The 26,065-nt window shown below is 42.9% G+C and overlaps 2 protein-coding genes across 3 annotated transcripts; one reads left to right on the top strand and one right to left on the bottom strand.

Moving 5' to 3' along the window:
* The first annotated feature begins 796 nt into the window (after window positions 1-796).
* rubcn (rubicon autophagy regulator) lies at window positions 797-20,322 on the top strand. 2 transcript variants are annotated; one of them, XM_029500977.1, is made up of 21 exons: window positions 797-1,164; window positions 2,625-2,778; window positions 3,650-3,733; window positions 5,292-5,451; window positions 5,619-5,725; window positions 5,890-6,115; window positions 6,710-7,141; window positions 8,227-8,322; window positions 8,919-9,034; window positions 9,209-9,407; window positions 9,741-9,848; window positions 10,551-10,625; window positions 12,422-12,482; window positions 13,064-13,196; window positions 13,289-13,434; window positions 13,518-13,582; window positions 14,016-14,254; window positions 14,771-14,832; window positions 14,935-15,088; window positions 15,203-15,296; window positions 18,263-20,322. In XM_029500977.1, exons 1-21 carry the CDS (start codon window positions 1,127-1,129, stop codon window positions 18,397-18,399), a joined length of 2,886 nt encoding a protein of 961 aa, XP_029356837.1. In that variant the 5' UTR covers window positions 797-1,126; the 3' UTR covers window positions 18,400-20,322. The 2 variants fall into 2 exon arrangements, with proteins under 2 accessions (XP_029356837.1, XP_029356838.1); XM_029500978.1 differs by lacking the exon at window positions 10,551-10,625 and having other exon boundaries at window positions 799-1,164.
* Window positions 20,209-25,581, bottom strand: LOC115042622 (5-hydroxytryptamine receptor 3C-like). The gene is made up of 9 exons (XM_029500983.1): window positions 25,431-25,581; window positions 24,676-24,836; window positions 24,514-24,558; window positions 24,306-24,412; window positions 23,926-24,095; window positions 23,381-23,541; window positions 22,953-23,163; window positions 22,057-22,257; window positions 20,209-21,957 (listed from the first exon to the last, which is right to left on the bottom strand). Exons 1-9 carry the CDS (start codon window positions 25,483-25,485, stop codon window positions 21,656-21,658), a joined length of 1,413 nt encoding a protein of 470 aa, XP_029356843.1. The 5' UTR covers window positions 25,486-25,581; the 3' UTR covers window positions 20,209-21,655.
* Between the last annotated feature and the right edge of the window lie 484 nt (window positions 25,582-26,065).

Raw genomic sequence — 26,065 nt, 5'->3', positions numbered from 1 at the left:
CACTGCCATCAAGTGATGATCCTGAATCATGTGACTTTGTGTTGGTGGAGACAACAACACACACTTCAGGGTTTCGGTGCCCTCATGTGGCTCCACAGCTGCAGCAGACACAACACTTCTGGATGTAGCACAATAATGGAACCCACCAGATTTGACTAATTAAGGCATTTTAAAACTCACAGAAAGAAATTTTAATCTGTTACATTCAATAAAATATTAATGTGCTGTAGATTTCCCCAAAAATCTTACCCAGAATTAAGATTTCTCAAAGAATCTGCCCTGAAAAAGACCGTTCAGAGCGACGGATGGATTTTAGTTAGACACACAAAGCTGCAGAGCTCGTATTTAATGGTCATTTCAACTCTTCAGACAATTATTGACCATCCATTCTGTGATGTTAAAGTCTGGTAACAACAGGGTGAGCTCAAAATGAATAAATGTAAAGTCAAGAACCATGTTTGGAAAAAAATCTGATATATATTTACAAAATATATATCCACATACAATTACATTTCAATAAAATCTTTCAGTTAGATTACCACACCTTGAAAATACCTGCCCATTTATTTTAAGGTGATTCTATTTAACTTTGGCTACTAGACTGTTTGTTTAATAATATTAACAACAACAACAACAATAATAATAATAATAATAATAATAATAATAATAATAATAATAATAATAATAATAATAATAATAATAATAATAATAATAACAGGGCCAGCAGGTGGAAGCACTGACCAAAGTTTATTCTGATGTTTATTATTGCTCAGGGTCCACTTTAGAGGGAAACGTGTGTGTGCTGTTGAGTTTTGTGTTTCTTTTTATTATTGTTGTTGTTAAAAGTGGGCCGAGCGGAGGGCGACTCCTCCGCCCACCGGAGGATGAGCGCAGTCAGGCGGCCTGCTCCGTGTTGATCGGCGGCTCTGCTCGGCTCGGGGCCGGGGATGGGGCAAGGCGTGGCGGCGGAGGAGCGGAGGTCCGGGTGACTCTCCCTCCGACAGCAGACACACACACACACACACACAACAGAAAAACACAAAAATCAGTTTTCCCGACAAAAGTAAGAGGCAATATCTCCGAAGAGCTGGCGGCGCTGTACGGAGCCCGGTTCCTCCCGGAGGACATGGAGTCGTCGGCGGACGGAGAGGCGGAGGAGCGCCGGTGAGTGACAGCCGGCCGTGGGGAGGCTAGGCTAGGCTAAGCTAGGCTAGGCTAAGCTAGCTGGAGTCAGGTGGAGCCGCGGTGACACAACAAAAAAGGTGAAACAATCCATCTCACATAAAATCAGATCTTTATTTAATTCAAAAACGACCCTTAGAAAATGTAAAGAGAAGAATTTAGTTCCAGAGACAAGAGACTTCAAAAACGTCGGCTAGCTGCCCGACGCTAGCAGCGATGCTAAGCCGAAGACAAGCTAGCATGTCCGGGCTGTTGACAGCTCGGAGATAACGCCGTCAGGACGACACGGCTCAGCCTGTCACACCCGAAAGGTGTGACAGGTGGAGTCCGTAACAACCCAGCGCTGTTGTGGAGGTTTTTATTTCGGGGTCAAAAACAATTTTATTCCATTTTAAAATTTTTATTTGCAACATATAAACCCGCTGCTTAGCTAACAGTGGTTAGCAAGGTAGCGCTAACGGCTAAGTGGCTAGCTGTCAAACGAAGCGGAGATTTACTTTCTGTCAGTTCAGCTGCAGTTCCATGAAGTCGGCTTTTATTTGGCTTTAAATTATTCACTAACTGAGCTGCAGCTTTGGATCTGCTTTAAATGAATGTGTAGTTGACGTGTTTGTTTCACTTTAACAGAGAACAAATTATTTATGGATCAGAGAAAGTGAAGCTGTCTCCTTTCACCATCTTTTATCCTCCAACATAATCTCCTATATTCATGTTGTTTTGGGAATTAGAGTTAAATGACTGTGAATTAGCATTAAGTGGGTGAGCAGAGAACATGATGATCTGTATCTGATCCTCTTTGTTTTCAGTGAAAGGGTGACCTCTGACACACACAGATGGCTGTTGCTGCAGAAATGTGTAACTCTCGACATTATGTGAAGAATGTTATGAACTCGTGATTCTGCTGCTGTTTTCAGAAATGCACCGGTTGTTGGTGTCTCCGTCCTGAAAAGATAACAGGACGGAGACACGTGTCCTGGATTCAGAGTTGGCCCTTAAGGCCATACGTTTGTGCTGATGTCAGATCTTTATGATGCATTTAAGAACTTGCTGAATGGCGTGGCCGGTTAAAGTATGCCCTCTCTTGCTATTCCTGTTGACTTAAGGTGAAAAAGAGGAACTCCCAGATACGAGCCAGGATTTTATGGCTTATTAGACATGTAGATCTGATCTGTTTGAGTTTAGTATCAGAGTCTTCAGCTTTCTAAAATAAATGTGACATCCTGGACTTCAGACTTCATGTTATGGGGATTTACACCAACATTTATCTCTCTGTGCACGTAAGAATAACGTGACAATACATTCACTTTTTCCTCCCTATCTGCTGAAGAAGCAGTTTTCATTTTGGGAAAATGTGTCGCGGTTAATGATTCACTGCTAACATAAGCACTTATTTACCCCTGTTCCTCATCCCTAATCTTCCTGCTGCCTTGTTTTCCTCTCAGGAGGGAACACTGGAAGCTGCTGTCCAGTCTGAAGACCACCGTTGAGGGTCTCCTGTCCACCAACAACCCCAACGTGTGGTCACGCTACGGCGGTCTGCAGCGTCTCCACAAGGACATGAACAACATTCTCAGCCATGGACTGAAGAATGAGCAGGTCAGGAGAGCTGACCGACCCCATATTCCTTTTTTGGAGTTATTTGCTGTTATTTGTACAACAGTAAATTACTGGTGTCCTTGATAGATTTGCAGGTCAAAGTGTTTGTCAGCCTTTCACCTATAAATCTGATAAAAATCTGTCCCAACGCACTGCAGCATCGGCTGGCTCCGTGTTTCCAGGTTACCCATAATGCACCTGTGACACATTGCTGAACCGGTCGGGGCAGATGGCCATCCAGCCCGAGGCTGGCTCTGCTCGAGGTTTCTGCCTCTGAAAATAAGGTTTTTCCTCGTCAGTGTCACCAAGTGAGGAAAAGACCTGGAGATAACTCCTGTTGTGGCCGAGCAAAATATATGGATTAAAATTGTCTTGAGCTGATAACTTGGAAGTAAAGTGCAGGACGTCATTGATAGGAATAAAATGTTATGTTTGTAAATACTGTCGTATTGATAAGATCTGCTTTCTGATACTGGGAGAAATTCTGAAAATTCATTTGCTGTCTACATGAAAGTCTTTGACTGCATCATCTCTGTCATCTACCAACACAGATGCTATCTATGACAGCGGCAGCTAGAACTAAATATCTGAAAGTCTGTTTAGGTGTTTTCCATGTGAGTGTGAAAACACAAGTGAGCCAACGAACGGAGAAATGTAGAGTGACACTTAGCTGTTTTTTTGGTTTTTTTTGTCGATGTAATGACGTGACGGCTTCTGGGAAACTGCTGAGAAAAAATCTTTTGTTAAATCATTGTCTGAAGAGATAATGTAGCCTGAAAGTTGCTCAGTTTCCACTCAGTATTAATTTCCACATTACTGCTCTTATTGACGCTGCTTTCTGTGCATCTGGGTTGCTGGTTTTGTGTTACAGGTGTACTACAAGCAGAGAGACTACTGGCCGTTTGTGTGGTGCGTTCGCTTCATCAGCCCTCACCTCGCCTCGCACGTAGAGCAGGTACAGTCGCTACCAGCTACAAGCTGAGCAGCATTCAGTTGGCACACAGTTTGGAACAAAGACCAGTTCATGTGAACACGTGCCTTAATGCACCTTAAACTTTCCAGCTCCAATCTTTACATATGGATCTAAGGTGGTCTGACTCTGAGCCTTTAGATCCTGATCACACTTAAATAAATGAATAATCATGAGCAGATTCCCAATAAACGAAGTAATGGCTGAAATGTCACTGTTACATCGGTGATCAGGCTTCACATCAAAACTGGGGCAACTGGTGTTGGTCCTGAGGGGGAAACACTTATTTCAATTCCTGTTTTTAAAATGTCACAACCGTGTGGCCTGCCTTTTTACTTATTATTATTATCTTTCCATGTATATCTTATTTATTTATATCTATCGTGAGTCATCTTGTTGTGTGGTTTCTTTCAAAGATTAATACACTGATGGGAATTTCTAGGTGACCACATTTATTCTCTTCATTATGTTTCAGTTCCTGTGAAACTCTTTTGAGGGGGAATAACTAGCTGCTTTGATTTAAATAATGTTTTGTCCTATGGGGGTATTTCTTTTTCTTTTGTTGAAGCTACAAGTATATGTGACCAGAGCAAAATTCCCTTGTAGCTAATAATTTGTGTTCCGATGTACTTGTTCCTGAGTTTGACAAGCGATCAGCCTGCAGGGCAAAAAAAACAAACAAGCAGTAGTTCCTACTTTACACTGTTAGTTTGACGAAAAGTCACTGCGCTTCCTGGATTGTCTGTTGTTTTGAACAGATAAATCCCCTCTAATGTTACCAAAATCGGTTTGAAAGACTTTAGCTTGGTTGTCAGTACAGTCGGCAGTGAGAGTGAGATTACAGCCAGGATTTATAAAACCTGGGACACGCCGGGTGCCTCAGGCGTTCCATGTTCATCAATCAACTGCCTGCAGAGCGAAGACATACAGATTACTCCCCAACCAAGATGACCCCAGGTGTCATCACTCTGTTTATCCTATTTACGCCTTTTAACACCCAGACAGGCTTCAGCTGACTCAGACGTGATTCAATCATCATGTGACGATTTGTTGATAACTGGCCTGCTCTCTCCTGCTACTGTGCTGATATGTGTCTCCTTCAATCATCCCACTCTCACTCAATCAGCCGGGGTGTTTCAGAGAAAACTAAATAGTAAAAAGAATTACTGTACACACAGGTGGAGAGAATACTGGAAGATAAATGTTGATAAATTCCTGCAGTGAGGAATTTTCAGCGTTATCATCCCTGCTGCGTTTCTTGGATTGAATGGAACATTAAAAATGATAATAAGCACCTTCCTGTGACGTACTTTGGACTGTCAAACAGACTGCACGCAAGCAACAGTATATTTATAGTAAACAGAGGAAGAGATTTTTTTGTTGTTTGTTTGTTTTCATTGACAACAGTCAGTAAATCCATTGAAGAGCCCGTGATACTGGTGCAGTTGAACTAACAGGCTGGACAAGAAAAACGAAACAAGATACCACAAGTTCCAAGTTAAAAGTTATTACTTTTGTTTCTTAAACTGTCCTGCTCTCTCAGTTCAGTCACCTGGAGCCGGTCCTGAGCAGCGGGATGCAGAGCACCAGTGAAAGCTACAAGGCAGAACGCTGGCTGCTTCACAGCTTACAGGTTCACATGTTGTCGGCTCAGCTCAAACCTCTGCTCAAACATCTGGGACACACCCGGAAATATTATAACGGTGAGCTATCCATTTTCTGGAACGAGTAAGAAATGGCTAAAATCAGTTTCCCTTCACATCCCCCCCTGTCCTTGCGTACAAACTTTCCTCTTTCACTTTCTCTTGACTCTGTTTGTTGCCCTTCCTATCTTATCTCCTCTCCTCTCGTTGTCTCCTTTGATGCTCAGATGAGGCCTTTCTGCTGAGCGAGCCGCACGTCACTGCCATGTTTCAGTGTCTGGAAGCTGTGGAACAGAACAACCCCAAACTGCTGGCCCAAGTGGACACAGTCGGGGTGAGTTTGCAGAAATTATTTAAATGCCTTGATAATTAATGTCTCTGCTTAATTTTTTCTTTCTTGTCTTTTTTAAATGTATTTCTTTCTTTGCCATGAGTCCTGCTGATGACAGCTTTAAATTAACAGTTGTTTTAAATAGAATTCCTTTTATCACCCTCCAGCTGTCCCCTCTGAAGGGCCTTCTGTGTCTGGGTCTGCTGAAGAGCCAGAGCCTGTGTGTGTTGCCGGGGGCCGTCGGACCCTGCAGGAATCGGGACTCAGCTCCACGAGGAGAGACTCTAAACCGCAGACTCACCACCTCCAACTGCTCTCTGCGAGAAGCGGTCACCAGCAGCCATAAATGCAGGACCACCACAGCACTTGGATCCCTAATCAGCAGCAGCACAAGTGAGGAGAGGCTGGATTTTAATTTTAAGGCTATTAATTAGTCTTTATAATTTAAGTGAGACTAAAGAGATGTTCACTTTAATGTTTCAGGTTATGAGCTTTCAAATTTTGAACTCGGTTTGTTCCCCTATTTCACCACATCTGGTTTTGTGGTCACTTTTAGGAAAAGAGATTGGCTGAGTAAATCCCACAAAGTTATTTTCAGTAAACAATCTCACCAAAGAGGACCAGAGTGGTGAAGTGAAAGCAGTTAAAGAGAAAATAGTCACTCTTCTGCAATCATTAATAATGGATAGAGGGGCGGAGTCAGCAGATCTATGAGTGCACTAGTTTTAACTGAATAGACTGACTGACTGAATCACAGAGACCTGATTGTTGGTGAAGACGGCCCAGTTGTTGAATAATGTGTTTATAAAAAAAATCAAACAAACGGATAAAACCAACATCAAACCATTTTTTAAGCGCATTTTAAAATTTGAATAGTTCTTTTCATCTGTATAACCCAAAAGGAAAAAACTGTAATATGAATAGGATAAAAATAAAAACTTAATCAGATCTGACTGGTGTCAACTTCATCTCCGTGTTGTGTCGCAGACTCTACCTCCTCATCCGGCGGCCTGGGGCCTCCCTGGGTCTGTGTGTCCAGACCAGGGGAGAGCGAGTCGGGCGTGTCTCCATCTCCTGGCTCCCCCGTGTCTGTCCCTATCATCTCCCTAACTGAGTCTCCAACGCCCAACTCCCCCCAGCCAGAGACCGGAGACTCTGGTGATGGTGGCGACTACGATGATGGTCCGGAGTACCTGGCTATCGGTAACCTGGGGCAACGAGGTCGCAGAGAGTCCCAGAGCTCCACCCACAGCAGCGACCAGGGCGAGAACACGGACCAGTCTCTGGAACGGAGCTGCCAGGCCCTGCCCCCACCCAGACGCTCGTCTTTCTCAGAGGGCCAGAGGGGGCCGGGCCGCGGAGCCAGAGGGCACACCCGCTCCTTTTCTGACACAGGGGTCAATCAGAAACTCAGGAACGGTAAGTCAACCTGGAGGAAACACCACAATCCTACTCAGCTCCACCTTCTCCTCCAATTGTGTCTTCCTCTGGTTTAAAAAAACAAAACAAGTGGTGATTACGGGGGGGTCACCGCTTGAGTTTCTTTTCAAATCTAAGTGTGTATGAAAAGCAGCTGCATTGATTATAATAATTTTTTTATTTCTGGGTGATAATGTCAGAATCTGATGTCCTTACTGTACGGTGTGTGTACGATCAGGAGCTGCTCGTGGATTAACATCTTTCCTTTCTCTGCTCACTGTTTCCCTTCTTGGTTTGAGGTAACTGTCTCTCTCTCTGCTCCATTTCTCTCTCTCTCTCTCGTGCTAAGGAGGGGGCCACCGAAAAATCACCATAATAATAGAAGATCCTGTAGCAGGTTGGCGGTGCAGTTTCACTGTCCTCCATCTCTTGACCCCTCCCACCCTTCCCTTTTTAATTTTTCTCTGCATGGTGTTGAAAACTCTCCATCCCTCTCATTTTCAGCTTTCAGTCTTCAGCTTCATAAAACATGTTTTTCTGCCGTTGAGGTTTTTTTTTTTTTACTCTTTTGTTTGTTGTTGTTGGTTTCATTCAGGACAAAGCCATGAATGATCACTTGCATTGTTATGATCATGTTCATGTGCACTGTACGCTGTAATGACTGTCATTGATAAACTTTAATAACGTGTTTAATTGTGTTATAAGTTAATGTGCATGTTAAAGCTTCATTAGATCAGGAGTTATCTATATTTACATATATAGCTGTACATTATAATTGAATATAATTTCACATTTAATCATTCATAATAATGGGCTTTCCTTTGTAATTTTTTAGCTAAGTCAATGCATGGCTGATCTGATTAAAAAGGAAACCCTCACAGACCATAAAATGAACCATCTGCACAGATTTTGCTGATAGTTTGACACAAAACGATGATACAATCAAAGCAGTGTTTCCACAGTGGCCTTCCTTGCTCCGTTTATGAATGTTAAACCATGTTCCCATCACTTTTTAAGAATTCACTATCGATTTTATTGGCTTTCAGGGGATAAGCGGTTGTTAACATGGGCTGTTTGTCTCTCAGAATCTGTAGTTGACAGCTGCTGTATGAAGGACTACAGCCCTTTCTCAAACCCGTGCAGTGACTCCAGCACCCCCAGTTCCCTCTACATGGAGTCCCGTGAGTTTTCTGATATTTTGTTCACACGTTTCTCTGACACTTTGTTTTAGAATTAATTGGTTGTCGCTACTCTTTGACTTTTTTTACGCATTTTGGAGTTATTGTATGATGTGAATCTTCCTGTAATTGCCCTTAAAGCAAGGATGGGATATTTTAATCAGAAACCAAGATCAATCATTGCAGTTGTAAATAGAAAGTCTTTTGTTCTTATCTATTGATTGTTTCAAGGTTAAACCAATTTAGGTCAACTGAAAACTGTACAGGAAAATACAGGAGGAAGCTGTACAGGAAATGATACGAATGTGGGAACAAAAAAGACATTTATTTCCTGTTTGTGGATGAAGAAAGTGTGTGAACTGGTTCAGTAACAATATCTAACTGATCAAAACATTTATTATTAAGCTTATTATTAAGATACACAGATATTTGTCTCCTGTGTAAGACTATTTTTGGTGAATTTGAAGATTTTTTTAAAAATGTAAAACCTGAACATTCAATTTGAAAGCTAAAACAGATTCAATTAAAATTTGAATGTTGAATAACTTTGCAATAAAATAGTGACAGTGTTTGGTTGTGTTTTGGTTTGTGCGTTTCAGAGGGGTCCCAGTACGACACTGTGTCTGATGGGATGTTCAGGAAGCCGTCGGAGGGTCAGAGCCTCATCAGCTACTTGTCAGAGCAGGACTTCGGCAGCTGTGCTGACCTGGAAAAGGTCCGTTTCACATTTCACATTCACATCTCATCAGGCAGCTGGTCAACTTTGATTTACAAAGCTTAATAAATTCAGGTTTGATTGGAAGGAATGAAAAAGTCACATTCTGCAAATCCTCTGTGAAATAATGTTGTTGTTTTTTTGTTTTGTTTTTTTTTGGTCTGTGTCCTGTAGGAGAATGCTCATTTCAGCATTTCTGAGTCCCTTATTGCAGCCATTGAGCTGATGAAGTACAACCTGCGGCGCCGTGAGGAGGAGGGTGAGGAGGAGGGAGACAGTGACTCTGAGATTCAGCAGCTCAAGCAGAAGATCCGCCTGCGAAGGCAACAGATCCGTCGCAGCCGCCTGCCGCCCTGCTCGACCTCCCAGCACCGTAAGTCAGCCTCCCAAGTGGGCCGAGGTTGGAGTTTCCTGTTTATATGCATGACTCTCGATCAACAGACTCTTTGAGGGATCTTTTGAAAGTAACACATTGGGTGTGACAGTAACTATGGGTGCATTTACCTACAGAGAAAATAACAAGGTGTTCCCCACATGACAGACAGGCTACAAGTCCAGATGATATATTTAGACATGTTATGTTGGAAATGCTCTTGATGTCTTGATGAAAGCAAATTGACTGCTCAACGAGATCAACATGTTTCTGGCTTAATGAATTAGCCGGACTCTTGATTTCTCTGTCTCTGTTCTCCTTCCTCTCCTTCAGTTTTTCATTCCACAGACAGTGGAGGATCCAGGAGGAGCTCTCAGGACTCCTACCAAGGCCTGTCAGACTCCGGCTCAGCTGAGGAGGTGGAGGAGTGTGAACTGAGAGGTAGACAGAGGGAACGGTGAAGCTCCAGGGGACGTCCATCATACTATAGCAATAAAACCTTGAGAACTTTGTTTAGCTGTACTTGATCACAAACAGACTACGGCTGCAAATTCCAACCAAAATATTAGCTAATTATATATTTAAGAATATATATTTTGAATCAAAAAAGCACGTGAATTCATTATATGTCAGTGTGAATGAGTTTGTTTCTCTCACAGTCATAATTCATAAGGTCATCCGCTCATTGACTTCACGCTCCTCACCAAACAGATCTTTTTACTTTTTTACTGTGGCCTGTAAACACAGAGAACAAAGTCTGCCCTCATTAAACAGTTACAGTCATGGAGTTAATTATTTTGTGGGATGCTGGAAAGTTTCCTCTGAACTCCAGGCAGTCACTTTGCCTGTTTCTGGGACTAATCACTAACATGCAGAAGAATCTGAACATGTCATGCTTCGGTTCTGTTAACACAGGTCGTGGGGGTTGATCTGTGCTTGTGTTTCACTGTGTTTCTGTGTATCTACACTTCTCACTACTGCAGTCTGAATGTAGCCATCTCCGAGCTGCGTAACTGCATGACTTCGGCGTGTTACGGTGTCAGCGCAGTCAGCTCTACACAGACACAGGGCTTGGTGGTGGTGTTAAAAATGTGTGCGTGTGTGTGGTGATGGTTGTGCTGAGTTGTAGTTTCTGTCTCTCAGATGGCTGTGAGGGTCAGTCCCTGCTGGCGGTGTCTCAGAACGGCCTCTCGCTGTCACTCGCCTCCCTCTTCTCAGGTATCTGCAGGCTGGACGGGCCGGCGAGGCTCCACAGATACATTCAGGCTGTTTTCTTAGGCGGCGCTCCTCCGACAGGAAGCTGATGGTTTCGCTCCAAACCGACATTTACAGCAGTTTATGGCTTTGTTTTGTCCGACTGATGGATTCTGTCCAAACGGCTATCTGCACAGTCTTAGATCAACCCTAAACTTTAAGGGGAGCATATATTTTTCATGAGTTTCAGCTTGTAAAGAGACATCAATCTAATTGTGTTTAAGTCCTCATCCTGGCAGCTTTTCGCTCCTGTTGGTGCTCCTATGAAGGCATGCAGCCAACCCACGGCTGTAACAGAGCCAGAAAACTGCAAGAAACTCACATGAAATATTTTTCACAATATCTCAGCAGGGTTTGATTGAAAATCATCACGCAGCTGTAAAGTAAAACAACTACACAATTTTGGACAGAAATCATCAGAAGGACTGAAAAAAAAAAAAAAAACAACAATAACAAACAAAAAGTTAAGCTAATGTTCGAGCTGATTTTTCAGGATACTCGCGTCTCCTCCAAACTTCTCACAGTTGGAAATAAGAACTACTCAGATTGCAAACATTTACACTGCCTGCTGGTCATGTAATTAGTTACTTCGTCATTCCTATGATAACAATAATGATAATTATACTGTTCAGTGGTTGAAAGGTTCGCAGAAGCTGCTGTGCTGCCCAATTCTCTGTCATCCATGGTGGAGAACTGCTTTCAGTTTGGAGTGGACCCAGCTGCCTTCTCACTCTATTGTGTGCTCAGCTTTTTGTCTTGGTTCGTGTTGCTCCAGAGTTTTGGTGGTGCAGGAGGAAGACTGTTGCGCTGAGTTTAAGGGTGTTCAGTTGGGGAGATGAGTTGGATAACAAGTTGTTAAGTGGCGACTTTCTCTAACTACAGGCTCATTTATCCACCCGACCATCCGCTATCCACCCCATGATTCATTGTCTCCAGAGAGGGAGGGCTGAGGTGTGATTGCTGTCACTTCCATCCTTTCACCCTGTTATTTCTTTTTAAAGTTTAACGTCAACCCAGAGCTGGTTGTGTTTTCTGAAAGTCGCTATGAATGTGACTGTAATTAGACTTTTAAAAAATAGACCACTGAGCCATAACATTATGACCACACATTCAGATAATTTACTATGTGGTCAGATGATGTTCACTCTGTTTGAGCCAATCAGATTAATTGATGCCTATGTCACAAAATCTTACTTTTATCATGTGTTGATTCCTGCTGGTGACTAACTTGGTTATCCAACCTCGCTCCTCTGATGGACAGAAGAACAATTCACACAGTCATTCTTCTGTTCTGCCAAGTCTCTTCCGCTTCCTGTCTTCGTTTTATCTGCTACTCTGCCTTTCCTGCATGCTACTGGCTAAAGTACATTTAAAAGAAGCCTGAACTTAATCAGATGTGATTTTGGTGTTTTTTGGGAATTTCTTTCAAGTAGGTAAATTGACTCCCTGGATTTGTGTTTCATTCAGTCACATTTTTATTCATGCCCTCTCAAAGTGTTAAACACAGCTTAGCTGTAGCAAATAGTGCCGTTTTGCCCGTGATGAGACTCAAACCACATCCACCAGCCAGATGCTGGTCTTTTTTCATCCAAGCCAAATGATCCATCCGTCATTTGACAACTCCTCTTTGCTTTAAATGTCACAAAATTAGGATTTTCTGTCTCAGTGGCTGGTGGATAAAAGTTGTTTCTCATCCTTGTGGTCTGTTCTCTGCTCCTCTGCCTTCAGGTCTGTTATTTTACTTTTCTTGTGTCCTCCAGATGCAGACATAAAGCGCAGTATGAGCTCCAGCACCAGGTCTTTTCTCAGCTCAGAGTCCATGTAAGCAACGCCCACTTAAAGCTTTCTACCAGCAGCCCCCAAACGTTTTTACAGCACAGACCGGTTTCATGTAAAATAATATTTTCACAGCCTGGCATAGAAACAAATAAAGACTAAGGGATCGTTGCCTCATTTGCTAGTCTGTTGCCACATATTATGCAGAGTGAACCACTGCTTCATACTTTTTATTTTTCAGAATCTGAATAGTTTGTATTTTGACATACTGACAGATAAACCGGCTGAGTAAATACTACAGACTTCCACAGGGACTTTCATTCAGATAATCAGCTGCTTTTAATATTGATTGGGAATAAAAAAAAATTCTCAACGCGATATGATAGTTATGAATAAAACCATGAGAGCAATCTGCAGCTTTTCTCTTCAGCTGCTGACATAAAATATTTGCACCAGATTAAAGGTTAATTTTACAAAGTTAATTCGAATTAATCTCATTCATGTCAATGGAAAAATCGATGCTGCAATTAAAATAGAATTGAATCTTCACTGCATCAGTTCAGGAAATCAGCGTTGACGCTTCACCTGAATTCAAACTGAATTCCTGAATTCCTTTGTGTTTTCAGCTCGCCATCCTTCCTGCAGTCGAACTCTGCTGAGTCAGTGGCCATGGGTTTACTCAGGCAGTTTGACGGCATGCAGCTTCCTGCGGCCTCAGAGCTCGACTGGCTGGTCCCAGAGCACGACGCTCCACAGAAGGTTGGACGTTTTGCTTCCACACTGAAGGATGCAGAAAGTCAGCAGGACGAAACTGAGCTCACTTTTTCTACATTTGTTATTTTGTCTCTCAGCTGCTGCCCATCCCCAACTCTCTGCCCATCTCACCTGATGACGGCGAACACGCCGACATCTACAAACTGAGGATTCGGGTCCGAGGTAACCTCGAGTGGGCGCCGCCGCGTCCACAGATCATCTTCAACATTCACCCCGCCCCCAAGTGAGTTGTGGTTAAATAGTTACACTTAGAACTTTGTGGGAGGGCCTATCGCATAAAACCATCATGTTTTTTTCATCAATCAGGAGGAAGATAATTGTGGCCAAACAGAACTACCGCTGCGCTGGCTGTGGCAACCGCGTCGACCCAGGTGAGTCCAGCAATCCCACAGATCGAATGTTTAACCTGAACGTCAGATTTTCTGGAAATGGTTCCTTTCAAACAGCATCGACAAATTACTTTCTATACAAACTTTACATTTTTTTTTTTTAGAATTCCCCAAAAACAAGTGAGGTCCAGTTCACAACAGAATTTATTTTAAAGCTCTTTCCAAATGAGGCAGTGCAGACCTGCTCTATATTGAATTATTTACAGACTCAACAGCTCCCACCAAGACCCATGTTGAGGAAATTTTGAGCAGAGCCAGACTCAGAGTCTGCCTTGACCAAGAGAGAGAAGCAGAGTGGTTTAGTGATTTGTTGGTAATTTCCTTTTTTGTGTTCAAACAAAGCCGCCCCTTCAGATTCTTACCTCTGCCTTTCTTGTGTTTTTTTTTTTTTTGCCCGGCCCGAACTCTACATCAGACTATATCAAGCGCCTTCGTTACTGCGAATACCTCGGCCGTTATTTCTGTCAGTGCTGTCACGAGAACGCCCAGGCGGTCGTTCCAGGCCGAGTGCTGAGGAAGTGGGACTTCAGCAAGTACTATGTCAGCAACTTCGCCCGCGACCTGCTGAGCAAGATCGCCGGAGACCCGCTGTTCAACCCCAACGACATCAACAGCGGGCTTTACAAGAAGATCAAAGCTCTGGAAGCTGTGAGGGTGAGCAGCACAGGAAAAGGGGATGGCTGCTAAATTTTTGTTGCTGAAATGGCAAACACTTCATGAGTACCAAGATTAAATCTAATCTTTTCATTTAAGCACTCACTGTGCACCATTCACCACTTTAACAATTATCCATCAAGATGATGCTTAAAAAAAAAAGACTGAATTGCTTTTAGGGGAGTGAATTTGTGAATTTGTTAAAATCTCCTGTGACCCTCGAGCTGCTGAGGAGATCTACATGTGATTTTCAATATTAAGTTAGCTCATCTTAAGTCAAACACAATGGTACAACTGTGTTTTACAGAGTTTTACCGTTTTGTGACACGTAGCTTCGTGAGTCACAGTTTATGAAGTTCTTCAGCTAAACGTCTCAGCCTGTTATCAGCCTGTTGACCAGACAGAATCACTGAAGAAGTGAAACCTCCGACGCCATGAAGGCAACAGGAAATGGGTTTTACTGTAGCTAAGTTACTGTGACTCAGACTTTTTGTTTGTTTGCTTTTGTGTTTTCAGGTTTTGAGGCTGAAGCTGTTTCACATGAAAAATCTCTTCAAGACCTGTCGATTTGCGAGAGAGTAAGACATCTCCTTGTTTTTGTGGATTTACACAGTAGCTTTAACATCACACAGACTGACACTCCGTGTGTGTGTGTGTGTGTGTGTGTGTGTGTCCGTCAGAGTGCTGGACCAGTTCGACAGGCTTCCTGGTCACCTGACCGAGGACCTTCACCTCTTCTCCCTAAACGACCTCACTGCCGTCCGTAACGGCGAACTGGCTCCACAGATGAAAGATTTGTTGAAACTCGGCACTGCGCACGTGAACAACTGTGTGGTGAGAACCGCCTTCTTCCTGTAACAGGCAGAGTTTAAGATGATTTAAAAAAAACAATTAAACCCTCATATTTGATCTTAATCTTCCTTTTATTCGTCTCATCGCCCCCCCCAGCTGTGCCAGGCGAAGGGTTTTGTCTGCGAGTTCTGCGGCAACGACAAAGACATCATCTTCCCCTTCCAGCTGGACAAGTGCCAGCGCTGTGAAGGTGAGCCTTCTCTGCTGGGCGGCTCCAGAGCCCCCGCCCCCCGCCCCCTCATTCCACTTACCTGGAGAGACTGGAGGATCTCCCACCCCCGTAGGCTGGCGAGGGCCCTCTCCCGAGACAGGAGGGAGGGGGAGGGAGGGGAGGAAGATTTAGAGCGGGAGGCGGACCAGGACGAGGGGGAGAAAGGGGGGGAGATGGAGGAGACAACGGAAGAGAAAGAGGAAAGAGGAGGAATTTTTCAAGCTTTCGCTCCCGCAAAGTTGGTTAAAGTTTTCTCCAGGAGCAAAGACAGTGGGGGGGAGGATGAGACAGAGAGGGAGGACGAGAGAGACCAGGAAGGAAATGACGAGGGGGGGGACAAAGAGAGAACGAAGAGAAAGGAAGGAAGAGACGGACACACAAAAAGAGAAAAGGTCAACTTCTTAAAAGTCCTTCAAATAGACAGACTGAAAAAAAGCATCTCGAAAGGAGACAGTGACAGCGAGACTTGCAGCAGCAGGGAGAGTTTGGATGAAATAGGGCAAGGCAGGAAGGGGCGTTGGAAGGTGGGGGGGGCACTGAGAAGAGGGTCTGAGGTAAAGGAGGAGAAACCAGCAGGAAACAGAGACCGAGGGAAGGCCGTGTGGGAGGTCAAGGACAGTGAGGAGAAAGAAGAAAAAGGTAAAATGGAGGCAGGTGAAACAGCCGAATCAGAAAAAAGGGAGAAAAACCTGAAACAAAACAAGTTCAAACATCATCAGCTGTTGGGCGTTTTCTCCCGAGGGAAGAGCAGGGGGGAGGTGGGGGAGGTGGGGGAGGTGGGGGAGGTGGGGGAGGAGGGGGAGGAGGGGGAGGAGGACAAAGTGGGGCGTGGGCATGGCCCTGAGGAGGAACAGTCGACAGTCTCTGTTCAGAATAACTGGAGAAGCCGCAAAACTCGCACAGCAAAGAGAGTAAAGACGGGAAGGAGGAAGAAAGAAGGGAGGGAGGGGGGCGACAACGCAGACACCACCGGTACTGATAACTGTACTGACGGGGGGGGGTCAAGAGTGAGGGAGATAAAAAGTGAGACATTCAAATCATGACGGGTAAAATGGACGACTGATTATTGGAAGAGTTTGCTGAAGGCGACTCTTTCTGCTGTTGTTTTTTATTTTGGTTCCAGCTCTTCTTGTGTGCTTGGTTTAGTTTTTGTCTTTTGTCGTCTGCAGTGATGCTGAATCCTTCAACTGAAATCTGAAATCTGCTCACTGACCTCAAAAAAACGATATCTGTTCATTTCCCATCATGCCAAGCAGATTTCTTAGTATCAGTCTGTATCCCTCTTCAATCCGACCTTACCTCCCTCTTTCCTCCGTCTCTCCCCTCTTTCCTTTCTTTCCTTCCTCTTCTTCCTCTCTCCTCTCTTTTCTCTCCTCTTTCCCCCCTCTCTCCCCTCTTTCCTCCCTCTCTACTCTTTTCTCTCCTCTTTCCTCCCTCTCTCCCCCTCTCTCCCCTCTTTCCTCCCTCTCTCCTCCTCTCTTTCCTTCCTCTCCCCTCTTTCCTCCCTCTTTCCTCCCTCTTTCCTCCCTCTCTACTCTTTTCTCTCCTCTTTCCTCCCTCTCTCCTCCCTCTCTCCTCTCTTTTCTCTCCTCTTTCCCCCCTCTCTCCCCTCTTTCCTCCCTCTCTACTCTCTTTCCTCCCTCTCTCCTCTCTTTCCTCCCTCTCCCCTCTTTCCTCCCTCTTTCCTCCCTCTCTCCTCTCTTTTCTCTCCTCTTCCCTCCCTCTCTCCTCTTTCCTCCTCTCTTTCCTCCCTCTCTACTCTCTTTTCTCTCCTCTTTCCTCCCTCTCTCTCCCCCCTCTCTCCTCTTCCCTCCCTCTCTACTCTCTTTTCTCTCCTCTTTCCTCCTCTCTTTCCTCCCTCTCTACTCTCTTTCCTCCCTCTTTTCTCTCCTCTTTCCTCCCTCTCTCTCCTCTTTCCTCCCTCTCTCTCCCCCCTCTCTCCTCTTCCCTCCCTCTCTACTCTCTTTTCTCTCCTCTTTCCTCCTCTCTTTCCTCCCTCTCTCTCCTCTTTCCTCCCTCTCTCTCCCCCCTCTCGTCGTCGAGCTCCTGGCTCTGTTTGTGTTGGTGTGTTGTGGTTTTGCTCAGTTGGTGGAGGGAAAACGTTTCGGCAGCTTGTTTGGTGACGGGTGTCTCTTCAGGTTTTCTGGTGCAGTGCTTCTGATTTCTGCTTTCTTCTTGTCTTGGCCTCAAATTAGACCTGAGAGACGACAGGTTTTGTTTTCACACATGAACGTTTACATTTGAGCTTCCTTTGGTCGTGAATTTCAGTTATTTATGAGACTTGTCTTTTTAAATCTAGTGAAGATTAGAGAAGCTTTCGTCCCACTGTGGCAGACTTTGAGCTGATTGCTCTGTTTTATCTTTGAGATCAGTTTTCTTTGAATGTCGACTCAGAGGAGAGAATGTTTCTGTTGTCTGGCTGCCTCTGTGATTGTCTTTAACACATTTTGTTCATATTCAGGTTTTTGTTGAAGTAGAATTGTCTGATTCAAACAGATGGATGTGTACATTTTTGCCTTTTAATAGCTTGCTTTAATTGAGACTCCATCTTAACGTGAACATGAAATAAATGGTATTTTTGAATTGAACGGCTCGTCATTTCATGGAGTTTCTTGTTTTTAATCACATTTAGAGACCAAATGATTTCAGACAGGAGTTTGGAGAAATGAGTTGAGAGTTGTGAAGCTCAGATGTGTCTGAGCAGGTTTAGGGTGTGTGTGTGTGTGTGTGTGTTTCCCTGTATGATAATCTGTCTTCCTACCTGCCTCCTCCCTTCTTCTGCCTTTCTGTGTTCCCCTCCTGCTCCTTTTATACCTGCCTCTCCTCCCGTCCTCCCTCAGGTCTGATGCTGATTGGCTGTTGTGTTTGGAGTCTTTGTTGTAAACTGGTTTGTCTGGTTTGTGTCACTGACCTTTTTTTTTTTTTTTTTTTGTCTTTCCCTCCAGAGTGTCACGCTTGTTACCACCGCGGCTGCTTCCGTGCCGGCAAAGCCTGCCCTCGATGTCAGCGGCTGGCGGAGCGCAGAGAGAGGATGGCACGCAAAAACATGGAGGAACAGGAGGACGAGGGAGGCGGGACTTAGCGCCGGTAACAGAGGAAACTCAAAAAAGAAAACGAAGAGCACAACACGACCATGATTGTAGTGAAGGACCACCTCTCTGTCTGTTCCAGTCCTCCCGCAGGCCTCCTGGGTGACAAACCAAACCCAAGAGCCGCTTAAACAGGAAAATCTCATCTCCCTCGTCAGCTCAGAGACGGCTTTAAAAAAACACAAACAGCATCTAAAACTCACCATCAGCTCCTACAGTGATGACTTCAAATTAAATTTATTTCAGCGACAACTGATTCAGAAATTCTGACTGCAGAGAAATCATATTTTAGAATCCGTCTTCATTCACAGTCCACAAAGGTTGTTTGGGGGGAAAATAATAGTTTTTGTGCGTGAAAGCGACAACCAGTTGCCTTACAGCGACCTTCGCCTCCAGCTCTGTCCCCGTTACGTGTAAACTTTGTGGCACTTTGCTCTGCTGTGGTTTAGAATCGATGTATATGACATTTACGGATCAGAAGAAAGGAGCGTTTGTTCTTCCCGGGGTCGACATTTATTTCTCCTTCCAACAATTGCTGCTTCTGGCAACTGCTTCGACTCTGGTGCTTTTATTGGCTACTGGCTTAGCTGAACTTTATTTTTGTGACCTAAAATAAATTAAATGGTGTTTGTTTTTTGTTTTTTTTTTTTAAATGAAATGGTGAAACTTTAGAGCTGTTTTATTATTTGATTGATTTTTTTCAGTGCAGATATTGAAGAATTCTGCCCTTTATCTTGTTTCGTTTTAATTTGAATTTGAAAACACTGAATACCTTAAATTAACCTCCTCCCTGATCTTTACCGTCATGTTTTAAGCTGTTTTAGTCACGAGTGATTTTTCTGGGACCAACGAATTGAGACTGGAGTTTCATTGGAGACTTGAGACTGAGGTTTCAGAATCAGTGCTGCAAATGTTTTTTTTAATGAAACTAAAAACGTTCCTTATATTGTGCTGCTTTGTGTGTGTGTGTCTGTGTGTGTGTGTGTCTGTGTGTCTGTCTGTGTGTGTGTGTGTGTGTGTGTGTCTGTCTGTGTGTGTGTGTGTGTGTGTGTGTGTGTGTGTGTGTGTCTGTGTGTCTGTCTGTCCAGCAGTTTGCACCAGCCCAACCAGCACTTGCCTGTTTTCTAACATTGTAGGTTTTGGATGAATAGAGAGTCCAGTTAATTGCACTGATCCTGTGTTTGTGTTGGAGGGGTGGAGGTCGGTTCAGGGTGGGACGGGGGGGGGTCACTGTGTGGGACGGGGGTGTTCAGATGCTCGTCCTTAGAGCTTCACCTTCTTGTATTTAAGAGGAGATTTTCTCCCCCCACAGATCTTACCGGTCTAACACTGAGGTCCTAATGTCTTTGGCTTGCCCCCCCCCCCCACCTTCAAAGTAATATTTAGCCTTTCCTCCTTTGACTTTGTCTCATGTCCCTCTTTCAAAAAAGAGTAATGGGCTTAATTTGAAATAATATTCGCGGCCCTTCAGAGTTTCTTTGGACCGTTTTGGGGGTCCCGGTCCAAAAGTTGGGAATCCCTGAAGTGCAAAAGAAAGATGAGGATAAATTTTATGAACATAAAGCTTTAATTAGATCAGCCAGCTGGACGTTTTCATCTCAGCAGGCTTCACTGTAAGTTGTTATTCTGGGATGAAAACGAGCTCGTGAGTCACCATTGAGATCAATAAAGAGACCTTCAGGTCCTGAACGAAGTGACCGTTAACCCCGTTGACCCCGTTTAACCGGCCCCCTCCCGCCAGCTCACAGACTGTCTGCCTTTATCTCGGAGCTGTGCGGAGCTTTAAAGTGCACTACAGATTAAAATGTCCATGATTTAAAAATGTTAAATATTATTATTATTATTATGATTTGTGTTCATTTGCCTTCGTTCTGTAATTATGTTGACGATTAAAGACTGGCTAGACTGTTCACAAGGACCTTTGTCTTTGTGTGTTTACGGGTTTCTTTTGAATGGAAGCTAAATTTTAACAATTAGCAATTCTTAATCAATAATCATCACTTTAATAATCAGTTAATAAGCTCTTTACCAACTAAAATTACTTTTTAAAAGTTATTCTTTACTTTATTTTGATATATTAGACAAGACTGTGTAGAGATTCAGTTCAAAACCCAAATAGATTTAACTCAGTTACAAACATTTTCACATCATTTTTTAAAAACATTAATAGACTGTGCATTTCAGATAAAAGATCAATGAGATAATCTAGCTGTTGGTTCATTGTCAGGATTTTTAACAACAGTGAAAAATCCCAAAATATTCCGACAGATAGAAAACTCTCCACTTCATTATCTCCAGTAAAATGAGGAGAAACACAAAACACAGCCCTATTTGTTCTGAAAACACAAAAATAACTGAGCTCCTCACAAATCTTTATTAAAGAACAGAAGAAGAGGAAATACTACCGTAACAGAAGTATAAGCATTAAAATATCCTGATAAATAAGATCACTGGAGATGTAAAAAGAGGAATATTATTTTAAGGAAGGAATACCATAAAGTTCATCAAATGTATTTTCCAACAGTGGAAAGAAAAAATAAAGCCATGACTTCAGTTTTTAAATGTAACAGAGTCAACTGTCTCCATCTAGTGGTTCTGTCTGACCAACAACATCAGGAAGTTTTAATGTTTAATGGCTCTTCTAACAATTAGATGAAGTCAAATAAAGTCCGTAGACGATCAACCTCCTCCGTCAATATCGATACGTTTGTTGTTTAGGGATTTTTACTCTAAATATTTACCAAATGTTTGCTTTAATTTGCTGTTGAAAGTTTAAATTGTGTCATTAAAATAAATCGCACCAGAATTTAAATGACAGAAAATAAAAGATAAAAAAGTAACTGGCCTGTTTTTATCGCCTGTAGCTATTGAAAACTATCGAAGATCTCCAGCAGATAAAGTCTGAACTCTTCATCTCTCACGGTGACGATGATTCAATTAAACGTCTCCACGTTTTTTGGGCAGATTGATGTTTGTGATTAAACATAATTCACATTTTACTGGTTCATAACCCTTCATTCTTTAATTTTGTGATTATTCCTGTTGTATATGTGATCTGCTGAACTAAATCTGAAGTATTGGTGCGTTATTTGTGCGTTATAAATTTCACCCTTGCCTGTTTCGGGGCAGATTTTGTCTCCCATTTTAGACTTTCAGCTTCTCTTTCAGATTTGAGGACAAACTTTTCTCCTTCAGACGATCTGCAGAGAAGAAGCTGTTCTAATAAACTCTTCTGCTCACTGGTCCGAATCAATGAGCATAAGAGTTGTTCCAGATCCAGATGGCCACGATGATGATGAAGCTGACGGAGATGAAGATGATGTAGATGCCGAAGAGCAGCCGGTCGATGACGGTCCCGATCCGGTGCCATTCCTGCGAGCTGAAGCTGCCCTGGAAGTGTTTGTCCATCTGCAGCCTGATGGCCGTCACGTCTCTGCTCAGCTTCCTCAGTTCCTCCAGGGCCGGCTCCTGGGGGGCCGACGGGGACTTCCCTGGAGTCTGCTCTTTGGAGATGCCGTGAATATTGTAGATGGAGATCTTGCCGTCAGTTGCTGAAACAGGAGGACGGCCAACAAATCACACACTTCAGCTTCAATCTAATTCTTCTGGTGTTCCAGTTAACGATAAAAATAATAATGATGAGAATTCACCTCTGTTATTGGAGTTGAGGAAGACCGTGGTCCGGTTGCTCTTCTTTGAAGGGAGACAAACGATGACAGCCAGATATCGCAGCACGAAGACGCTGAGCCAGTGAGGCGGCGCACTGGTCTTACTGAACTGGATGTTGGTGATGAGGACCGTCTCCAGAAGGCTGGCCACCATCAGAGCGAGGCTGACGCAGAAGAAGACATCTGCAGGGAGCAGCAGCAACAGCAAACTGGTGTTTCACCAAAACTTCACAGATCTGACCTCCTAATGAAGATCATGAGATCATCATGGACATCTTTATTTCAGAAATTTGACCAGTTTTCTTTGAGAGAAATCATATTTTTTTAATTAACCCTTTAAGCTGCACAACGTTGTTGGAGTCCAGAGAAATGAAGTTTAACAGTTGGTTTCTACCACAGTTGGCTCATTTTTGGTGACAGAAAACTCACTCTGAGTGAGAACTTTGTCTACTCTGAACACAAAGTGTGTTTTACTTTTGTGTTTCCTGAAACTGCCATTGATGTTCCAGATTTAACTTGAGAATCACCAACTTTTGACTTTGCTTTGATATCTCTGTGATGGTTTTCTTTAAATCTGTTTTTACTGCGAACAGGAAAAGTTCATGGACAACTCAGGAACATTTTTAAATTCCATTAATTCTGCCAAAGGTTCCTGTTTACGTCCCTAAACGAACAGGAAGCTTGGTTAGCCCAAAATCCAGTGAGCAACAACTCAACTGACATTTGACAGGCGTGAAATTTAGCATTGTTTCAGAAAAAAAAAAATCAGTTCTATTGAATCCAGTTTTAAAAACGTATATTTGACTTCCTGGTCCATTTTTTTAACAGTTTCTTTCCAGAAATATACTGAATGGTGAGGAGTGCAGTTTGTCACTGACTGATGAGCGGCGTATTCTCCCCGGTGACGGGCAGCAGGTCGTTCATGATGAGCAGGAAGACGGTGTAGCCCAGGATCAGGGTCATCTTGAAGGAGGACCGGTCCACGCTCTGGGGGGGCAGCAGGAAGCTGAAGAGGTCCAGAGTGACCAGGAAGCAGCTGGGGATCAGCAGGTTGACCACATACAGGGTCGGCCTGCGTCTCAAAATGATCTGAAGATGAGACAGAAGTAAAAAGTAACAACACTTTTGGCGTTCCCCAAGGGATCTAATCTCGGCCCCACACCTTTTATTTATTTTTTTTAATTATTATAATTTTTATCATATTTTTTTACAAGCTACACTGACAATTGTCCACAAAAAGCACAAACATCTGTCTTTCCCATCTGTTTCTGATGAGAGGAAGATGAAGATATTGAGAAGGTCTTACAGAGTACTGGATTTCAGAGTAATCTCCCACAGTCAGAATCAGGGCCGTCTCATTGACGCCGATGCCCACCAGCTCCCACTCCCCGTTGGTCCTCAGAACATCTCTGGACTCCTGCAGGATCTCCTCTGCTGTGCTGCTGTCATATACCTTAATGTCTGTAGCTGGAATATCAACGAACAGGTTTATTGGGAGTCATTGGATGGTGAAAACGACAGAATCTGATCTGTGGAAAGTTTAAAATGTTAATTATTTCTTAAAGGCAGTGTGGTTTGAGTGTCTGTACGACATGTTGGACCTTTAATATTTCCAAACAGATGCTTCTCTTTATGTTTGGAACAGTTGGGAGATGTTTAGTCTGAAAATCTGCTGAAAGCCTGAATTAGTCAAATGACCTGAATGAGAGTCGTCTTCACAGATAATTGTTTTATGTTTTATCTTTACTTGATGAATAATGATGTTTTCTTTTAACTTTCTTTTAACTTTTTAACTTTTTAAGTTAGAGGTCAGACTCTTTCGGATGTTTTTCCTGTTTGGGGAAAACTCACCGAAGTGCAGATACGATCCGAAGGTCAGAGTGCAGTTCTGAATGTCGAAGGGGAAACTGTAGATTTCTAATCTGCAGGAACTGATCACACTGATGGGTTTATCATCCAAAACATGGCCTGTGTGGTCTAAATAGACGTAGGGAGTCTCAGGAGAGTCGTTCTGATCCATGCTGTGTGAAAAAAAATACGTTTTTACTGATTCCTGAATGAAGCAAGTTGGTTATGTTGTTTTTGCTTAAATTTAAATGCAGTAACTTCTTCGACAGAGGATGGATTTTAAGGGTTTAGATCTCTGACTGCTTACTTTTCAAGATTTTACCCAAATCCACAATTATCAGTTTAAAAAAAACAACAACAACAACAACACGGTTTGAACTCACAGCTCAGCGATGAAGATGTCGGGAACCCAGAGCTTTTCTCGGGGCAGAGAGACTCTTCCTGTCCCACATTCCTTCTCATCCCAGCTCAGCCCCTCGATGTCCCACTCCTGCATTTTAATCCAATAGATTTATGCACCTTAAATCATGAAATATCCCTTTGGTTTAATGGCAGAACCAGAATTGTTTGTTGAATATGTTTCAAACCTACCAGGACTAGCCATAAAACTGTTGACAGGGTTTGAGACTGAGCATCCTAAAGAAGAAACATATTTTATGTTCTTTGAATTATTAATCCAAACAGCCTGTAACAGTTTCAGGCCTGTTTGAAAACATTATTCGTGCTTCCATGCAGCCATAATTTCAGACTCACTACTCCAATAATTCCCACGACGGTGATGGAGATGAAAATTTCAGTTGGTGCCGAAAAGTTTTTTGCAGGACGGATCAGTTTTTTAGGGAATAAATTCAGCTCCAGCTCGTTAAAGAGCAATTCAGGAGTCGGGCTGCTGCAGTTGAAGGTTCCTCCAAAACCTGGGATCAAAAATAAATAAATAAATAAATAAAAAACAAAAACCAAAAAACTGAAGTCGCACAATTAAAAATGAAAAAATACTGTTTTCAATCTCTTCCAAAAAAGGTCATATTTAAATGGTTTGATCAGTAACAAAATACTGATCCAGTTTTTCCATCTTCGAAATGCAAAAGCTATTCTTATTAATATCTCATAAAAATGAATTACAGTAATTAGATTAGTATGTATAAAAGGATAAAAACAACATCCATTGTTTTCTTCATGACTGAATTAAATTATAAAATAATTCTGAAACACTAAATAAGCAATTCAGGTGTATTGGAAGCCTTTTTAGGAGATACTGTGTAACTTGTTTGTCTAAATCATTTATTCATTTGACATGACCGCCTGATAAATCATCTAAACTTTAAGGTTCTTACATAAACAGATAGATTCCTTCATTTGTTTTTAATGAATGAATAAAAACAACAACAGATGCAGCTGCTAAAAAACTAATGACCCTTAAATCTGTATTTTATAATTCAAATTATTGTAAAGCTGCATAAACTAAACCTGATCTTTTTTTTAAAAACTAATATTATTTTTGGTCTTACTGTGAAGCAGCAGGAAACAGAAGAGGAGGAACAAGGGCTCATCAGACGTTCCCATTGTGGGCTCGGTTGAGTCTTTATTCTTCGTGTGTCGGTGATTTTGAGGCTGCAGAGAAACTGGCCTGTGGGAGTAACTTAAATTTTGCCAATTACAGATGAAATGCTAATATTGACTCTGGAGTATTCTTCATCTCTCATGCAGAGATCCAGTCTGCTGATAAGTCTTTAAATAATGAGGAGGTGAATTGTTCAGCAGGTTTTCCACTCATCCTCAGGTGGATTTGTGTTACATGCATTTGTTCGAACTCGTGACAGCTGGGTGGGGCCAAATCAAACACAGGTGGATGGCCTTCTTGTGTAAGTTTCCTTCCTGGGGTGTCGTCTCTTCTCGTCTGCCATTGTGCCAACTGGTTTCTGTTTAACTGAGAACTTTAACTCTGCAAACAAACACTGACGCTGATGTGGACGTGGAGTAGGTCAAGCTCAAAAAGATTTATTCTTATTTGAATGCTCTCCATTAAGCCCAGTATAACGATGAATTAAAACAATAGGGGTCCCAGAATCGATCCCTGATGGACTCCACTCAGGTGAACCAGCTGAGGACGATCCTGGTTTAGACTTTTTCAGACTTCCAAACC

The sequence above is a fragment of the Echeneis naucrates genome, chromosome 4 (genome assembly GCF_900963305.1).
Source record: "Echeneis naucrates chromosome 4, fEcheNa1.1, whole genome shotgun sequence".
NCBI lineage: Eukaryota > Metazoa > Chordata > Actinopteri > Carangiformes > Echeneidae > Echeneis > Echeneis naucrates.
This window is presented reverse-complemented; position numbering and strand designations above follow the sequence as displayed.

Excerpts from the sequence above, each read along its gene's own strand:
- LOC115042622 (XM_029500983.1), bottom strand. The coding sequence starts at position 25,485 with ATGGGAACGTCTGATGAGCCCTTGTTCCTCCTCTTCTGTTTCCTGCTG. Across the intron at positions 22,258-22,952 it reads GGAGAATACGCCGCTCATCA|ATGTCTTCTTCTGCGTCAGC; the intron begins GTCAGTGACAAA and ends TGCTCCCTGCAG. Across the intron at positions 21,958-22,056 it reads CCTCAACTCCAATAACAGAG|CAACTGACGGCAAGATCTCC; the intron begins GTGAATTCTCAT and ends CTCCTGTTTCAG.
- rubcn (XM_029500977.1), top strand. The coding sequence starts at position 1,127 with ATGGAGTCGTCGGCGGACGGAGAGGCGGAGGAGCGCCG. Across the intron at positions 12,483-13,063 it reads TTTCTCAGCTCAGAGTCCAT|CTCGCCATCCTTCCTGCAGT; the intron begins GTAAGCAACGCC and ends TTGTGTTTTCAG. Across the intron at positions 14,833-14,934 it reads ACCTGTCGATTTGCGAGAGA|AGTGCTGGACCAGTTCGACA; the intron begins GTAAGACATCTC and ends TGTGTCCGTCAG.